Source organism: Phalacrocorax aristotelis, chromosome 3 (assembly GCF_949628215.1).
Source record: "Phalacrocorax aristotelis chromosome 3, bGulAri2.1, whole genome shotgun sequence".
NCBI classification, from domain to species: domain Eukaryota; kingdom Metazoa; phylum Chordata; class Aves; order Suliformes; family Phalacrocoracidae; genus Phalacrocorax; species Phalacrocorax aristotelis.
Window position 1 is genome coordinate 52,117,747 of NC_134278.1, and position 16,964 is coordinate 52,134,710.

General features: G+C 37.6%; 1 protein-coding gene across 1 annotated transcript in view; it reads right to left on the reverse strand.

The window, feature by feature from the left end:
• Nucleotides 1-16,964, reverse strand: part of REV3L (REV3 like, DNA directed polymerase zeta catalytic subunit) — a 126,148-nt gene that overhangs the window by 34,440 nt on the left and 74,744 nt on the right. The window contains exons 12-17 of the mRNA XM_075087453.1: nt 13,647-13,786; nt 6,846-11,028; nt 5,492-6,474; nt 4,811-4,893; nt 3,673-3,798; nt 1,859-2,051 (exon numbers count right to left, since the gene is read on the reverse strand). Of these exons, the coding sequence (XP_074943554.1) occupies nt 1,859-2,051; nt 3,673-3,798; nt 4,811-4,893; nt 5,492-6,474; nt 6,846-11,028; nt 13,647-13,786 (5,708 nt within the window). The remainder of the gene's footprint in view (nt 1-1,858; nt 2,052-3,672; nt 3,799-4,810; nt 4,894-5,491; nt 6,475-6,845; nt 11,029-13,646; nt 13,787-16,964) is intronic.

Sequence of the window (16,964 nt, forward strand, 5' to 3'; positions counted from 1 at the left end):
TTCATATGCAGGCAGGAACTCAGCATTTGCCTTCTGTATAAAAAACCTCCATAAATGAATAATATGCAACACATACTCTGTCTTTTCATTTTTTCTGTATAATAGGTATTACTATCTCTGATTAAGGCAACAACCTGGAGTTTTTAAAAGGCATTCTACTCTGACACATTCTTAAGATCTTGAGAACTAAAAGAAGTGTCCTTTCAGAAATAAATGTTAAAATGACTACTGTAACTTACACAGCAATAAAAGTACAAAAAGGGATAAAAAAAGGTATATCTCAATGTCAAGTCATTCCACAGGGAACTCAAAAGTTCTAACCAAGAAAATATTGACAACACACATCAATTAGAGCAAGAAATGTCAAAATAGCATTTAAACATATAATTTTATTTCACTACCTAGAACAGATCAGAACCTTTGGTTTATCAAAATGTTAATGGACCTCTTTACAGAGAGCTTTTTCTGGATAATGTATCAGTAGCACACACCTAGGGAGCCATAGCGGCTCTGCTGTGGAAAAATCTCACTTAGTAAGGTAATCGAGATAATTTTTTTTTTTTTTTAAGATAGTAACAAGCATATAATACCAGAACAAACTTCACTGAGAATAATAAGAACTTAGCTTAACATGATACAATATCTACAATACTTTGAAAAATAAACTGGTAAAAGAAGGAGCTGTTGCCTTAATGCTAAATTTATTTTTGGTAGGTTTTTGTCCACACTTAAAGTTTAGACAGTATTTTGTGGTTTAACAAACATTCACAATGCCAAAGAAACCCTAAAAGAAAGAGGACTTTTTTTTGTTTGGTTGGGTTTTTTTGTTTGGTTGGGTTTGTTTTTTTTTTTTTACTAGCCTAAACCAGTGGTACTCAACCTTTAACAGCTGGAGAGCCACTTCTTTATTAAATGGAGTTGTAGAGCACCATAAAAATCAAGTATCAACAGTGTGAATTTTTTTTTCCCATCATGACACTTCAATGTGTGATGATGCTGCCTCAACATCATCACATATTGATACATCACGACATGACGCATCAGCATCCTCTCTCCCAGCAGCACTCTGTCTTCAACCCCTTCTGGCTGCTAGGAAGGAGTGGGGTGGAGGGGTGGAAGGGGCAAAAGGGCAAGTTTTTCCCCATTCTGCCCCACGGCTGCTGGGTGGGAGGTGATCTCTACTCTTACCTGTGGGGGGATCCCAGCAGCTCCTTTTCTTTCCCCCTATGGGAGGGGGAACTTCAGCGACTCCCACACTGCTGGTCCATTTGCTCAGTGCTCCCCGCGCTGCCTGATAGAGTGGAGCGCCGATCAGACGCCTACATTGCGAGAGCCGCCTGTAGGGCCATGAAGAGCCACATCCGGCTCTAGAGCCACAGGTTGAGTATCACTGGTCTAAACAAAGCCAAAAAGGTACAATAGAATAAGGGCCCCTGTTTAGATCCTAAATGGATCAGATAAAACCACAAAAATAACCCTTAAGTAAAATATAAAACATACTGTCTTGCTTTTAACATTTTCTACTTGTAGCTATCCAGCAACTTGAGTAGGAAACTAAAGGCACGTTTTCCTCTTTATACTTTTAGAACACTGCAGGAGCTTGTCCACAAGTATGCAAACATAGATATTTTGCACATGTGTGTGTTATTTGTGGTTTACAGCCCATGCAATAGTTCTTTGGAAGATATAAGCAGGAAAACTCTCTCTATTAATACGGCCATTCATCCAACAGTCAACAAGTCAAAATTAAATGAGCTAAATAGTAATATAGATACTCGATTATATTTTGCTTGCTACTGTTTGATTACTATGAAATAAGCATTTTTGTAAAATAGGTTAAGAAAAAAGAAATAGGAACCTTGGCTTGAGAGTGTCCTGTCTCTATCAATCACTATAGCACCAGTGATTTCTTTTTTATCAGTATTTGGCAGTGCTGTGTCCGATGAGATGCAATAGAATAAAGCACAGATCGGATCAAACTCTGGGTCTGGTTCCAAATCTCGTCTGGTTCGAGCATGTAACTCCATACTGATGAGGGTAAGGTGTTGGACCTACCAACAAATAAATACAGTAAGTTAGTATGTTTTGGAGATTTCTTAAAAAAATTTAAGAGGATATTATTAGTGCAAATGAACTCATTGCAGACATTTATATGATCGTAATATGTTGTAACTAAGAGGTCACACGTGAAAATTAGCAGAAGTAATTAAACATGCATCTCTGGATCTCACTTTTTTGCATAAAGCATTACCTTACAAAAAAGGATTAGTCACTTAATACATATTTATACTCAATTATTAGAATTCAGTATTTGTTTCTGAGTATTATCTTCTGCTATCAAAACCAGAAAATACAAACAAACAGAAATGTTCAACTTCAGCAACTGTAAATTCCTGTAATGTTTTCAAACAGCTTTGCATATTGAGCCGAATTAAGTTTTCGGACTGACCCAGAGCAAAGAATCACTTAATAATCTATATCTTACTTTACCTCTCTCACCCAAGACATGCAAACAAGAATGAACACTAAGTCGCTTACAGGAAGATATGGAGAATACCTAACCTTCCCTTCACTTGCATTAATGAACTTCCACACCATGTTACTACAGCTTTTTGTAGAATGGTTTGCATTAAGAAAATGCTAATCCCAATATATTGTACAGTTTTTACTCCACAATAAATATTGTACTTCTGAACACTGTTTCAGTGCTATGTTGTTACTCTGTTGTTGCTCTGTTATCTTGCATAATATAGTTGATAATGTGGACTAATAGGCAAGTTGGAGGAGTTACAAGGAAGAAGTTACAAATATCTCTGAGTACGTAAACTGCCCTGGGGGCAGCCTGATTTCCTCTAGATTTGCAGCCTAAATCACTACAGCCATCACTGAAATGAAATTTTACTCTCAAGCTCCATCTCCATTTCCTGCAAAATCGTTAGTTTATTGTGGCTTCCCCTATGTCATTTACTCAGCGCATAAAACTTCTGTCTCCCCATCTCATCTGTAAATTAATCAACAGCTAATTCTAAGCCATGGATGTGGTGTCTGTCTGGGAGCACACACATGCTGGCTGGCCAGTTAGCAGCCAAACACAGCAGTACTATATTCACATTGCATCCCTTTCTCCAGCATCAATTTTGACCTCTCTTCCCAGACCAACCACTGATCTACATGAAATACTGAGACACACTCTTTGAGATGTGCACCATTTTGTTAAAAGTAGTAGAAACTGGCCAACAGTTTCAGAAGGTAACACGCAGAGATACCAGGAGGGCCTGACTAATTGATGCCAGATGCCTTGTTTCTTAAGGAAATGATCCATGACAGTTATGGTTGACTAGTTTCAAGTAGTGTTTGTATACAAAAACATTACTAAGTTTTGTATAAAACTTAATATTTTTTCTTTCTGATCTTTCCCTTATTTTTATTTTTTAAAGGAAGGTTTACTACCTTCTCAACAAGAAAACTGTGAAATTTAGTTCAATACCATTAAAAAGGCACTTGGAGATCAAGCTGAAACTAGCAGAGCAACTACTTAAAGCTGCAGACATCACCTACTGATTAATTTTAAGTCAGGCAGGGACCAAGGAGGAAGAGATTTTTAAATTCCACCATTAAAAAACTGGTCTGATAAACTATCATTTTATAAAATAACATGTAACAGTAAGTTACCTCATGTAAAGATTTTGCTTCCTGCAGGTTTTCCACACTGACTTTAAAACCGTAGGTGTTGTTTAAAGATGGTCCTTCAATCTGAGAAGTCTCTTTCTTTGGAGCGCCAAGGGCTGCAAATTGATTCTTATTGGGGGGGAAAAGAAAAAAAAGCACTGTCTGATATTGAAAAAAATACAGGTTTCTAAATTCATATGCAATATTAAATACAAATTTATCAATGAAAATGCAAATGCTACACTATGATTACCAAAAAAAGCTTTCACTATCTCCTCACGTCATTTTTCAACATGGAAACAACAATTTTATCTTTCTGCCTTTTAGGAATAATTTTAATGAAACCTCATACTAAAGCAAGAGGCAGTTTGAAATACTTAAAAACAAACAAAACAGCCAACAACAAAAAAAAAGAAACCAAACAAAACAAAACCACTACAATGCCCCAAAACATCCACACATAAAAAAAACCCAAAACCCACACATATTGGCTTTCTTAGAAGCCTGAGGACAGGGGAACCAGCAAGTCTCTGTTCTCTCGAGCAACAATTCATCAAAAACCTCTGTTTCAGTCACCACTTTTTCAGGCACCAAATTAAGGATACACTTAAGTACCCACTTGAGCTGGGTGAGTACCAGTATGTTAAGGTAAGAAGTAATGGGGTCATTTCTGTAATGCAGCTAGGCCACCAGCATGCCAGTGCCTTTCACTGCCTACGTTGTTTTCAGAAAATGCCTAGAAAGTTGTCTGAAAACTAATACACACTCACACAGATACATAAATATACAGGTCTTTATACACACACTTACATATATCACAATAGAACTTAAAAAGAGCATTTTGATCTTTTAGCTACAACAACATCCTTACACAGTGTCTCTTGAGTGTTTCATTAGTGTCTCACTACCCAAAAACATAGAACATACTCTCAATATCCAACTTTTTCCCCCCTGCAAATTAAACTGATTTCTTCTTCCTAACTTTGAGCATACACTGATTATACAGCAATTGTACCCTACTATTTTAAATGCATTTTCAAGATCTTAAAAGCAAAAGAAAAAAACACAACACAAAAGAAAGAGACTGGAAAAGTATATGTGGCATAATAAAAATACATCTGTACATAAAATCCTAATTTACCTTCATTTGTGTGGTTAGAAGTACTCTTCGAAGACCATCAGTAGTATTTCCTCTCCTGTGGCTCAGCTTCTGGGCTTTTGGTTCTGTAAACATACATGAATTCAAAACTGCTTAGCCTCAATGATATTGTCTAGACATTAAGCAACATGCTGGAAACAACCAGAGGCATTTGGTTAACTTTATAAGCAACTGTTATATATAAACAAATGCAACTTTATTCTCTGTCCAATCCAAAGCACGATTAGCATCTGGTATTTATGGACATTTAGGAAAGTAGAGGACAAGGCCAGTAAGTTACCAAACCTCACACGATTATCCTCTTCAACACTGCAATGCTATTCACACTCTACATTGAGATTATGCTTGGAAAAATACAAGCAATATAATGAATAATATTTCAAAACCCCCCAAATAAGCTATACTTTTAAACTGAATTTTTAACCAGGACTTCAGAGTCCAGATACTAGAGGCCATCAGAAAGCAAAAAGGCGTTCCACTTCTACACCTTTTTCATAATTCAATAATTACTTTAACAATAATGCACAGACCTTTTCCTTTCCAAAACTAGTTTTCAATATGTTTTTGTGAAGATGTAATTATTTTCTCATTACGTCAAAAGAAATATAGTATCATATTCAGAACATTTTTCTGTGCATCATTAGAATCATGTAATGAATTTACCTGTGGATAAAGGAGTAAACCCCAAAACTTCAGGTACTCCATCTTGATTTTTTCTTTGCACAATGGGTGTACTATGTAGGCAAATGGATTCAGAATTTCCAGGATCTTCATTAAGTGGAAATGGAGACGTGTCAAAGGATATCCTAATGTCCTCTTGGGTGGACGGAGAGTTTTGTGCACTCCCAACGGGTTCTACATCATTTCCTTCGACAGAAGACAAAATAATATCCTGACTTTTCCATTCTGTGTCTTCTAAATTGGACTGCCTAGGATCTGGAGATGCTACTTGCTGCCAAGGAGGAAGTACTGGAGAATCTGGTGAACTGTAATTGACATAGTAATCTTCCTCATCCTCCTCCCTGTCATGTTCTAGTGTTGAAGTAGTAAGTGTCTTGCTTTCAGATGGAGATTTATTAGAGTCTATGTCATTTTTAGTATTTAGAGAAGTTCCTGTAGTACTTATAGACTTATCACAGGTTTCCTTTGTTTGTGTTTTTGTAGTTTCTGCCACTGAAGCAGGAGAATTCTTTGTAGGCACAGTAGGTCTTTCATCTTCCAGGCTAGATAAATTTAAATCTTTAGCTGCTTTTACTACTTCTATAGATTTCTCTTCAGACAATACCACAGAGCTGAAATTCTCAGCTGCCTTTTCCAGCTCAGCAGGATGATTCTTAGGCAATTTCTTGAAATGTTCATACTCTTCTTTGGCATGAAGCCATATCTGAACTTGTTGTTGGCTTGGAGCACACTTGCATGGCATTATGACTATTTTTTTGTCTTCGCTAGTTTTATGGCTATTACTTTCTCTTTTATTAACAGTAGAGTGACCATAACGGGGAGGAGATCCTGGTCTAGGACTTTCTGTCATTGCTGAAAACGCAGTCTTCCAGAGTCGTAGACCTTCTAATGAGAAATCCCCCTCAAACTCAAGCAGGTCATTTGGAAGTCTAGTTTCCACTGTGAGAAGCCGTCCTCCAATCTCCCTGTGAAGAAGAGAGTTTGAATTACTGCTTCGCTCTAAACTGGATTGCAGGCAGTCGTCAATATACAAGCAGAGTCCTGCTAACTAGTTTTCTCACTATGCAATTCCTGTGGGCAGTGTCTTTCTTTTACAAACCACGCAGGCACGTTCCCACTTACTACAATAATATCAAGCAATAAAGAACCGAAGTATCATGAATGAAAACAGGTATTTGTACCGGAAGTACAGTAATTTTCAAATTCAAATGTATGTATATCAGATGGTATCTTTCATGCATCTGTGCCACATTGCAGTATAAAACTGTTTACAGGAATAAATTACATTTAATGTAATCACAAGCATCTGTAGACAGAAATGCATTTAACACAGTACCTTGGCTTTTCTGGAGCATCTGAAGGATTGCTGCAAAATGGTTCCTGATAAATCGTTTCTGCGAGATCATGATCTAGCAAAGTTGCCATGATTTCTTCACGACTAGGTGGGGACATGAGAGGCTTAAGAATGTGAGCAGTACGAGGTGTAAAACTTCCATTCTTTGATTGTGAGGGAGAACTAGTTGATCTTGGTGAACTATCTGGAGTTGGAGTTAATGCCTCATTGTTTCTTGAAACATATAATTCTAAATCTTCAGAAGCTACATCTATAAGTTCACCATCAGGAGAAGACAATATGGGTGTAAAAGAGGTATTAACTGAATCAAGTGGTTGACAGGGTTCAAAAGTGGTTTCTTTTCTAATGTGGCTTTGAATCCAGTCTGAGCTGGTTGGCTGAGGAAGGTTAAGAAATCTCTCTTTATTTACTGTATTCCTACTCAGTTTGAATTTGTCATTTAAACAGACCTCAGTCTCCTGCATACAAGAGGTATCGATAGAACTAGATCTAGAAGTTGAAGGATGAACATTTTTCCTCCATTGGCTATGGCAGTGGTTCTCATTATTATCCAGTGAGGTTTTCTCAAAAAGCTCCGGGCTCAGGGAACCAGACCGTATCCATTTACTTGTGCTTGAAGAATGCTGCTTTTCTTCCTCAGATTTTTGGTCATTATGACATAGGAAATCATTTTCTGTTGTTTGTCCACATACAATATCTTGAACTGCATCACTCAAGAATTTCTGGGGCAAATGTTGATCTGCTGGGACAAACTGGCTTGCGGAATAAAAACTACAAAATCCAGTTTGCCCTATAGTATTAATATCAAAGTTGTAATTGTGGTCTGGAGACAAGCTGTCTTCAAGCGAGTAGCAGCTTTCAAAACCAGGGTCTGAAAAAAAAATGGGGCTGTCATCAGACACAGAGTGATCAATGCGACTACTGATCTGCTGGCTTAAAGACTCCATTTTTGAAAGTTTTGGTGCCTTTTCTTTAGGTTTTGTATTCCTGGGAGCACGAGATTTTCTTGGTGATGTGACTGACCGTGATCTCTTGATTGCTTTATTCTGTTCAAGAGGGCATGGTATGTTCCTGCTCAGCTGCGTTTTAGCTGGTAACGGTTCCTGTGTAACATTTGCATTCTGAGCTTTCTGCTGTCTCTTCTGGAGCAATTCTTTCAAAACAGCTAGGCCAGACTGTCCTTCACTGAACGCTGATGGGGCTACTATAGTCCTGTTTTTATATTGGGAGATGGGTTTTGGTTGCATGGTTGTTTCTGACAGAGACCTTTGTTTTACTGTTTCGGGTTTAAAGTGTGACATATCCAAAATAAATCCTCTCTGGTTTTGATCCCAACTTAACTGATTAACTGGACTCTTCAAAGATGTAACAAAACAGTTCTTAGGCAACTGAAGTGGCCCAGGGCTTTCCTCAGATGACTTAAGAATAGAAGAACAAGGATCAGAATGCTTGGATGCCTCTGGTAAACAAAAAATCTGCTGTTGATTACTGTCTTTACAATGCAAATAGTTAGTGGCATGTAACTGATCCATCTTTGCTGTGTCCAATGGGTCACGAGCTTCATTTAATTTCCCAGCTGGTGGTAAATACCTGTTTTGCAAATTTTTTACCTCTTCTACTTTTGCAGAAGTCTTATCTTTAGAGATGTGCGAATTCTGTGTTACCTGAATTGAGTGATTAGATGCATCAAATATGTTTTGAATGAGAGCGGAATCCTTCATTCTAAATACAGCACTTTGAGTCCTGGGCCTTTGAAAGCTCATTTTTGGTACTTCCCTTCCAGATGCCACAGGAGTAGATGTGAGAGATGAATGAGGGTCTTCTCGTGAAGTAGGTAAACACTGTGGATCTACAGGCTTATCAACTTCCATCAATGAATGAAAACCTGATGAATTACCTTGCGCATCAGCTGCTGATGGTAAATATGCTGCTGCATAGCCAGGAAGAAGACTGTCTTTCCGGTTATGAAGTGGCTGCGAGTTGACAGAGTTGTAAGAAATCTCAGGCAGATCTTGACGTTTCAGCACAAACTTCACTTCTGCAGTAGAGTGTGAATTTCCTTTTTCATCTTTAAATACAATGCGCTTTCTTGAGGAGGCTTTTTCAGCTGTTTTTTGTCTTTGTTTTGTTCTAGGTTTCTTCTTTCCATCATCTGCTGTTTTATCAGCCTGATTAATTTTTTTCTTTTTCTTGGTAGGTACAGTGGGGCTAGCAAATTTCTTTTTGCATTTCTTAACCTGAGTTTTCGCTCGACTATTTTTTCCAACAGTAGAATTAACAGTCTTGCTGTTGTACATATTAGGCCCCCTACTAAATAAAGCTTCTCTGTCTAGGTTGGTCAAAATTTCTTCTGCTTTTGGATCAGTGGGAGACCAGCAGCGAGGTGGAGATGTGTTTACTGGGCTTGTGCTTCTCTCAGAAAGAAAACCTAACTTAGACATAACATCACTATAGTTATAATCACAGTCTTCAGCTTCAGCATTGTAGGATGGCGAAGGAGGAGAAAGAATTGTGTGAGTCCTTTTTCTGAAAGATAAAGTTCTTTTAATATTTTTGCTACCTGTTTTTTGTGGTTTTCCAGCTTTTTTCTTGGTTGACTTATGTTTTGCTTTCCTTTTGTGACTTTTCTTTGGTGTTAGTGGATAAATAGGATATTTGGTTGCAGGAGAGTCAGGAACTTTTGGCCAAAAGTCCTTTAAAGGTGCAAGCTTTTTATATAAGTTCATCTTTTCCTCTGTGAGTACTACTCTTTCCTCACTGGAATCTACTTTCCCTAGTTTAACAAGCATATTTTTTCTCCCTCTAAATCTATTGATGATAATATATTTAATAATAACAGGTGGCAACTTTTTAGAAAGTTTTCTACGCTTTCGAGACTTCTGAGACCCATCCAAACTTTCAACACTTTCTATCGGTTGAGGTAGATTAATTTTTGAGTTGTGTGCGACAAAGCTTGATTCACTGTCTTCAGTCTCATAATTTACCTTCCGCTTTGTTCGGAGTGTATATTTATTCCCACATAATCCAAATGACTGCTCCGTTTCGAGAGATCCATCTGCAAACTGGCAGTCAGTATAATTAGCAGTACTTGTAGGCATTTTGTTTTCAAAAGCCTCAAGAGGAATTTGAACTAAGTCACTAGGTAAAGCACTATCCTTATCAGGAATGTTACTACAAACATTACCTTGTGTATAGCAGCTTTCCTTCACTGATGCAACATCATTTACAATTGCAGGCTCCTGATGATTGATAAAACTATGTTTCTTTTTACTCAGCTTCAACCTGGGTTGTTTGTTGCCTTGCTGTAATTTATATGTCACAGGAGCTAACTTCTGTGGTCGACTGAGACAATTAGAAAGAACAACGCTAGGAAAGAACATATAATGTGCTGCTTGTTGACTGAGGCTTGGCTTTTCTGCCTTATGCTCCTGAAAGTCCTCATACCTAATTTTAAGCTTATTAAGGCCACCTTCATCAGTGTTATTTTCAAGTGGATGTACCACAGTTCGACTGCCTCCTGAACAAGATACCAATTCACAACTTTCTGTAACTGTTGCTGGAAAAAAACTACTTATATTTGTACTGCTGGATTTTTCATTTACTTCAGAGGACATTTTACCTTTGGAGTGGCTCAAATCAGAAAAATTAAATAAGTTTTTATTCAACATGCTGTCACCAATGTGGCGGCCCACATGCATAAAAGAGACATCCTTTTCAGCCTTTCTGATGCTAGTATACTTCCTGCTAGGTATCTGTCTGCTCACTGATGAAATATCATCTTCATACTCAAAAATATTATTTTCACATGAAGGAACTGGGAGAGTATCTTTTTTATTACTCTCTTTGTGAGCGTTTTCTGCATGGGTACTATTGCTGAATGGAGTTGGGTACTTTGCTGAGTAAGTGCTTTCTTTTGTAAGAGCATGGACTGAAAGTTCAGGTCTTGTTTCTGTGTTTGGTTGCGAGAGGTCTTCTACTAAATCTTCGTTATTCAAAACATGGTTAGAAAGGGCACTTGTGTGTTTACACTGAAAAGTAATTTTAGCAGAAGATGGGGGTTCTAGTGTAGCAGCATCTTTGTGAAAGATTGAGGTCTTTACAGACATTTTGCTTGTTGCAATGACGGAGGAGTGAGTTCGAGAGCTTTCATTATTCAAAGGATTGTCTGAAATGGAAGACAAGCAATTTTACTCTAGTTTTCCTGTAAAAAAAAAATAATCTAAGGCATTATACATTTTAATTACATTTTCCTGAAATCCCTCCCATCCAAACAAGAAACATAACTCTTCTAAATCACATTGCATTTACAATGATGGCATCTACAGACCCTGAGAACAGGAGTTGCTTTATCAAAATCACATCGTCAGTACATTTGTGTCTCAGCTGTTCACTCAGTTACTCCTAAATGGTAGGCTTGCAAATAATTGCCAAAGACTTCATGCTGGTTTTCTGAAAGAAGGCTTCTAAAATCACTTCAGGGTAACTAAGTACAAACAGATTGTCTGCGACCAGTATGTGCTGCAGTAACTGTTCTGTGCTGACTCATCACATGATACCTAGGATGATTTCTCTCTTTCACCGACACTTTCACTACATTTACTGCAGGGGAAGTGTGGACAGGCAGGTGGTAACAAATTAACAACTGGTTTGCAGTAACTGTGTCCTTGCTCATAATGACAATGAACACAAAGTAATTTGAAGAAGTTTTTTCAGCTGCACAGAGGCAGTTACCACAGAGCTCCTGGCACACAGCAATTTGTTTGTGTGTACACGTCTTTAGCTGAAATGTTGAAGGGGGATAAGAGTTATGAAGCATGCTGTATGACCTGAAAACAGGTGCTGCACACTGTCGTATTAGATGGGGGATCCTTTGGGCCCTTACTTAAGTCTCAACGAATTTGGGGAGTATCTTAGATTCATGCTACCTTCATCTTAGCAATTTATTTGTTGCCAAGTGAGAAAAATAAAAGGAAGTCTCAATCTGTTTCTAATAACATTTTCTAATGCATAGAGTCCCTGAGCTGTGAAACACAGCTTGGAGATGCTGCCTGTGATTCTTTGAGGGTAGGAGTCCACACAAAGAATGAGGATTATTATCTGAAAACTGAGAAAATGGGAGTTTAGTGAAGTGTCAATGAACACTTGGAAGATACCTGACTGTTCACACATAAAAAATGCAAAATATTTGCTGGTCAGGTTTTGTGGACACAGATTCATGTGTGGATAAGCATTTTCTAATTCAGAGGAACTAGACTGAGATCTGTTTTGAATTTACTAAGTCTCCTATTATAAGAAGTTGATGTGAAAGTTCACAGTAATAAACTCCTCCTAAGCTGATACTCTTCTTCTGCAAGTGATGTTTTATATACTTAACATATTCTAAAATTTAAACAATGACTTAAGATACCGTCTCATTAGCCAGAAGCATCCTTTTTCCCTTTTTCCCTTAAATTACAAGGTACTGCAAATAAGGAAATTGCAATTATATATTTTGCAACACACCATATCATATTATGAGTACATCAAGTCACGTATTAACCCCACCATTATACCTATAAAAGCAAAGGAAAAAGCAAACTATGCTTTAAACAGTAATACAAAAGAATAGTTGTGGTTCTCTATGTAATAAGATCATATAGATCACTTTCTCTAATACAGATTTGCTAATAGATATATCAAGACATATGTTTTATATACTAACATATGATGTTCACTATTTTTGTCAAATAGCTTCAAGAGACACAATACTACAGAAATTTTGTAAAGGATTACATTCCTGCCCTGAAGAGCAAATGCAATAATAGGAAATTAGGTACATGCATGAGCACAAACAGTTGGTACTATGGATTAAGAATGAATCTTGTGTACAAAGTGACATTAACCATAAATTTCAAATTTTAAAGGCAATGAAGTATGACTAACACGACACTTCTAAACAAAGAACAATTACTGTTGATTAGACCAAGAACAAAAGTGAATCCCCCAAGATCCACACATTTTACATTGTTTTGCTCAACAGGATTTTATAAATGTGAAAATATGTCAATTGTCTAATGAAACAAATAATGACACTTATATATTTGCCTAATCTTAAAGTGTGTGTTCTATTAACTAAGGTTATTTTGATCAACAACAGCAGGTTATAAAGAGATGGCAAGAGGTACCTATACAGCTTAATATACTTTTTTATAGATTTTGAAAGGCAAAATCTAGAGTTTCTTCTGCATCAGCTTTGTCACGGTATAGTTTTAACTCATGCAATCCCAAGATGTGACCATGCAATCTGCTGAATGAAACACAGGCTCAAACAAAGGTTCACTGTATTTTAGTACACGTGGCAAATACTTGCAAAGCAAAGAAAGATGTAAATTCATACAATAATACACTTACTATTTACAATTAAATCCTAGCAGGGTAAATGATCCTACAGAATCATTAATCTTAACACCATATTTGCATAACAACTAGTAGCAGAAATATATCACTTGCAGCAAGGTAACTATCTTTTCCATAAAACTAATTTAAATATGTCCTGTTTTGGATCATTCATATAATAGGAAAAGCAGATTCTGGTAATTTGTAGAGGGCACTGAGATTAAAATATTGTTGGTTTATAAGGGATATGTTAAGGACCTGCTTCTGCAATCCATTGAGAACACTTCCTTCCAATTGAAACAAGAATTGAAAGTGGTTAGCACTTTTGAGAATTAGCAAATTGATCTGAAAACGATCTACAACCCAGGTAATAATTCAACTTCCAAAGCTGTTTTCCTATTTACTTACCACCATTTTCATCTGCAGTCCCATCTAACTGAGGTATAGAGAGATTAGTTAGGAGCATGTTGTTACCACTCCACTCCATTTCTTCCTCTGAAGATGAATCCTCTTCTGTTGAACTTCGATGCATATTTTTGCCAGCTGACCTAGAGAAAATGAAGGAACTAATTAGTGCACAATACTTCTCTTAGCAAATACCAGTAACCACAGGGAACCTCAAAATCAAAGGGGTGTGGTGCTATATGGTTGTGTAATATGGGGGAGCAAAGGGGAAAAAACAATTTGTAATGTTTCTCACTGAGAAACTCAAAATATTATTCAATGTTACTGTTTTAAGAGGCAACAGTGGCAACCAACCATTTAAAAACTACAGCAAAATAGCACGATTCACTAGCTTAAGAAGTTAGAAGGCATTTAGATGCTTAATTTTATTTCAGTTTTACTGAATTTTAATATTGCTTAAAAGTGCTTGAAATTTGAAGACTAAACCAACTATGCAAAATTATTTCAGTTTAGCTCTTAGCAAACAGCTGTTTACTTTTTTTTTTTAAAGGAATCTTTACTGTATTATAACAATTCTGTCTCTTGGCAAGCTAAACTAAAGCACAGCCACAAAAACAATGTTTACTTCCATCCATTCTTTAACATTCTGAAGCTGCTGTTGGTAAAGGCAATTTAAGTAAGTTAATTGTTTTACATTGCCATTTTTACAGCCATAAATCTGCTGGGGGAAAAAAAAAAAAAGTAGAAGATCCATAAAGAAGGTTCCATGATTTTTTTCAGGTTTTTAAGGTGGCATGGCTTTATATGGGGACAAAAAAAAAAAAAAAAGCAGCAAAACCCCCAAACCAAACCCTCTAGTATATAACAACCCCAGAAGCCCTTAGGAATTTGGTTTCTCAATGGCTTTATATGGGAACTGAAGTTTGGTGGTGCTTTTTCTTTTTTTGGTGCTTGCTTTTTAAATAATAACAATAAAAATAATAAAGGTAGCTTGATATATGAAAACATTATTGTGTAGTACCTTAAAAGGTATAAATACAACTGTTTTGATGTTGCAGGAAGGAAAATCCACAATAACCTAAATACAGTCTATGAACTTTGACCAGAGCCTGAATTATATGTATCACAAAAACAAGGACATCTGTATGTGCTCAGCACTGAGCCAACTGAGATCAAGCCATCTTTAGTAGTTCAGGAACAACAGACTCAAATATAGCTACATAATTTCCAGACTAACTCAAGTCTGGAAGCAGTGCGACTTGGAAGAGAGACCTAACTAACAAGCACAGCTAGGTACACAGTGGCCATGACCTAACTGAGCTTAGTTCTCCCTCTTCTATGTTCCCCAAACGTGGAAAAGTTCAGTGCAAAGACATTCAGCTCTATATGCAAAAGAATATCAAACTGGGGAGAGGAGTCAATACTCTGGAAAGCAGGGCTGCTATTCTGAGGGATATCAATACGCTAGTGAATGAGCTGACAGGAACTTCATGGACTTCAAAAAAGAGAAATCCAAATGTCCCACAAATGGGATGAAATAACTCCAAGCACTGCTAAGGCAGGGAGAGAGCTGGCTAAGAAGTGGCTTTGTGGAAAACGATACAAAAGCCCTGGCGGACAATGAGCTGAACCTGAGAGTGTGCAGTGCGCCTTTGTAGCAAAGAAGGGCAGTTGCATCTTGGGCTATGACTGCAAAATGTAGCCAATTTCAGTAGGTGTGAGGCTGTATCTGGAGTATTGTGCTCAGTTTTGGGAACCCCACTACAAGACAGACACTGACAAACTGGAGTAAATCCAGCTGAGGAGCACCAGGGTGACTAGGGGCTCGAACATGTGATGTATAAGGGGAAGCTAAGGGAATGGGATTTATTCAGCCGTGAAAAAAAAACTAAGAGGAGATCTTGTTGCATTTGTCAAGTATGCAATGAGTGGATATAAAGAAGATGAAACCAGATTCAAAGGTGCTTGGTGATATGAAAAGGGCAATGGGCACAGAGCTGCCTCAGGATGCTAGGTACAAGGATAACATCCTTCATTATGAGGATGTTCAAACACTCCAGTGTGGGAACAGTTGCCCATATAGGCTCTGCAATCTCTGTCTTTGGAGATGTTCAAACCTTGATCAGATAAGGCCCTGGGCAACTGATCTATCCAAAGCTGCGTTGACCAGGGCACTGGACTACCTAGCATTTAGATATTTCTTCCAACCTGAATTATGCTATAATCCCATGCGTGAAGCAAATATTTGTCAACTTTAGTACGCCCAGTCAGGCTGGAGACAGCTTCTGCAGGTAACTTGGATCTCTCCACATACCAGCCCACCAGTTCAGATTCCAGGAAAATTTGCATAATGCAGCATGAGACCGCCATACGCGAACCAGTCCAGGTCTTGATGGGCTTTTTGCTCCAGTTCAGCTTAAATCAAACCCAAGCCATTTAACTCAGTCAGTAGGGTGTTGCTACTCCTCATCATCACAATATATTTTGAGATAATGAAAGATTGGTGAACACCCAACAAAAGAAAAGTATTAATATGGATATGGTCGGATGCATTAGGAAGCAGTACAGACAATGAGCCTGAGCAGAATAAGGTTGGATCCATCATTAGACTCAAACTGGCTCTTTCTGCATGAGCAGAATAATGCAGGGGGCAGAGATACCCATGCTCTCTTCTGAAGCCAGTCCAAATTCTGCAGAGATCATAGTGAAGCAAAGCTTGTAATTCCCTCTGAACATGAGCTGGCTCCCTATGGAGGCACCTGGTATGTACCTTCTCCCTAGTACTTTCTCTCTGGGATTAAGGTGTAGGCATATCTGAGTTATTTGTGAGCCAGCTCATCAAGTCTTATGAGTTTATAAATAGGATTCTTTATTGCATTGAAGTAGTTAATTGCTTCAGAATCTTACCTGTCTCTACTGCACTCATGCCCATACAGAGCTGTGCCTGAGCTAATAAATTCTGCAAGGTATAGCTTTTACACAGAAACTACTACTACACTGAAAATTAACATTAAGTGTTTTAGACGGAAATTCCAACTTCTCAGACTACTGTGAGGGAAAAAACCTAAGAAAATCAAAGGTCAGATAGGAAAAGTAGCTTTAGAGATTAATTTCTCTAGAACTAGGAGACTAATGATCTAACTTCTGATTCTGTTACAACTTTTCTGTATGTCTTCAGGAAAGAAAAGACATTTCCATGCCTCTCTTGCTCTCTGAATCCTACTATAATTATTATTTCTGACGTTAAAAAAACCCAAAACATTACGTCTGCGAAGTCTCTCATCTTTCAAATAGAATTATAAATACTAGAAGGTCTGCCCA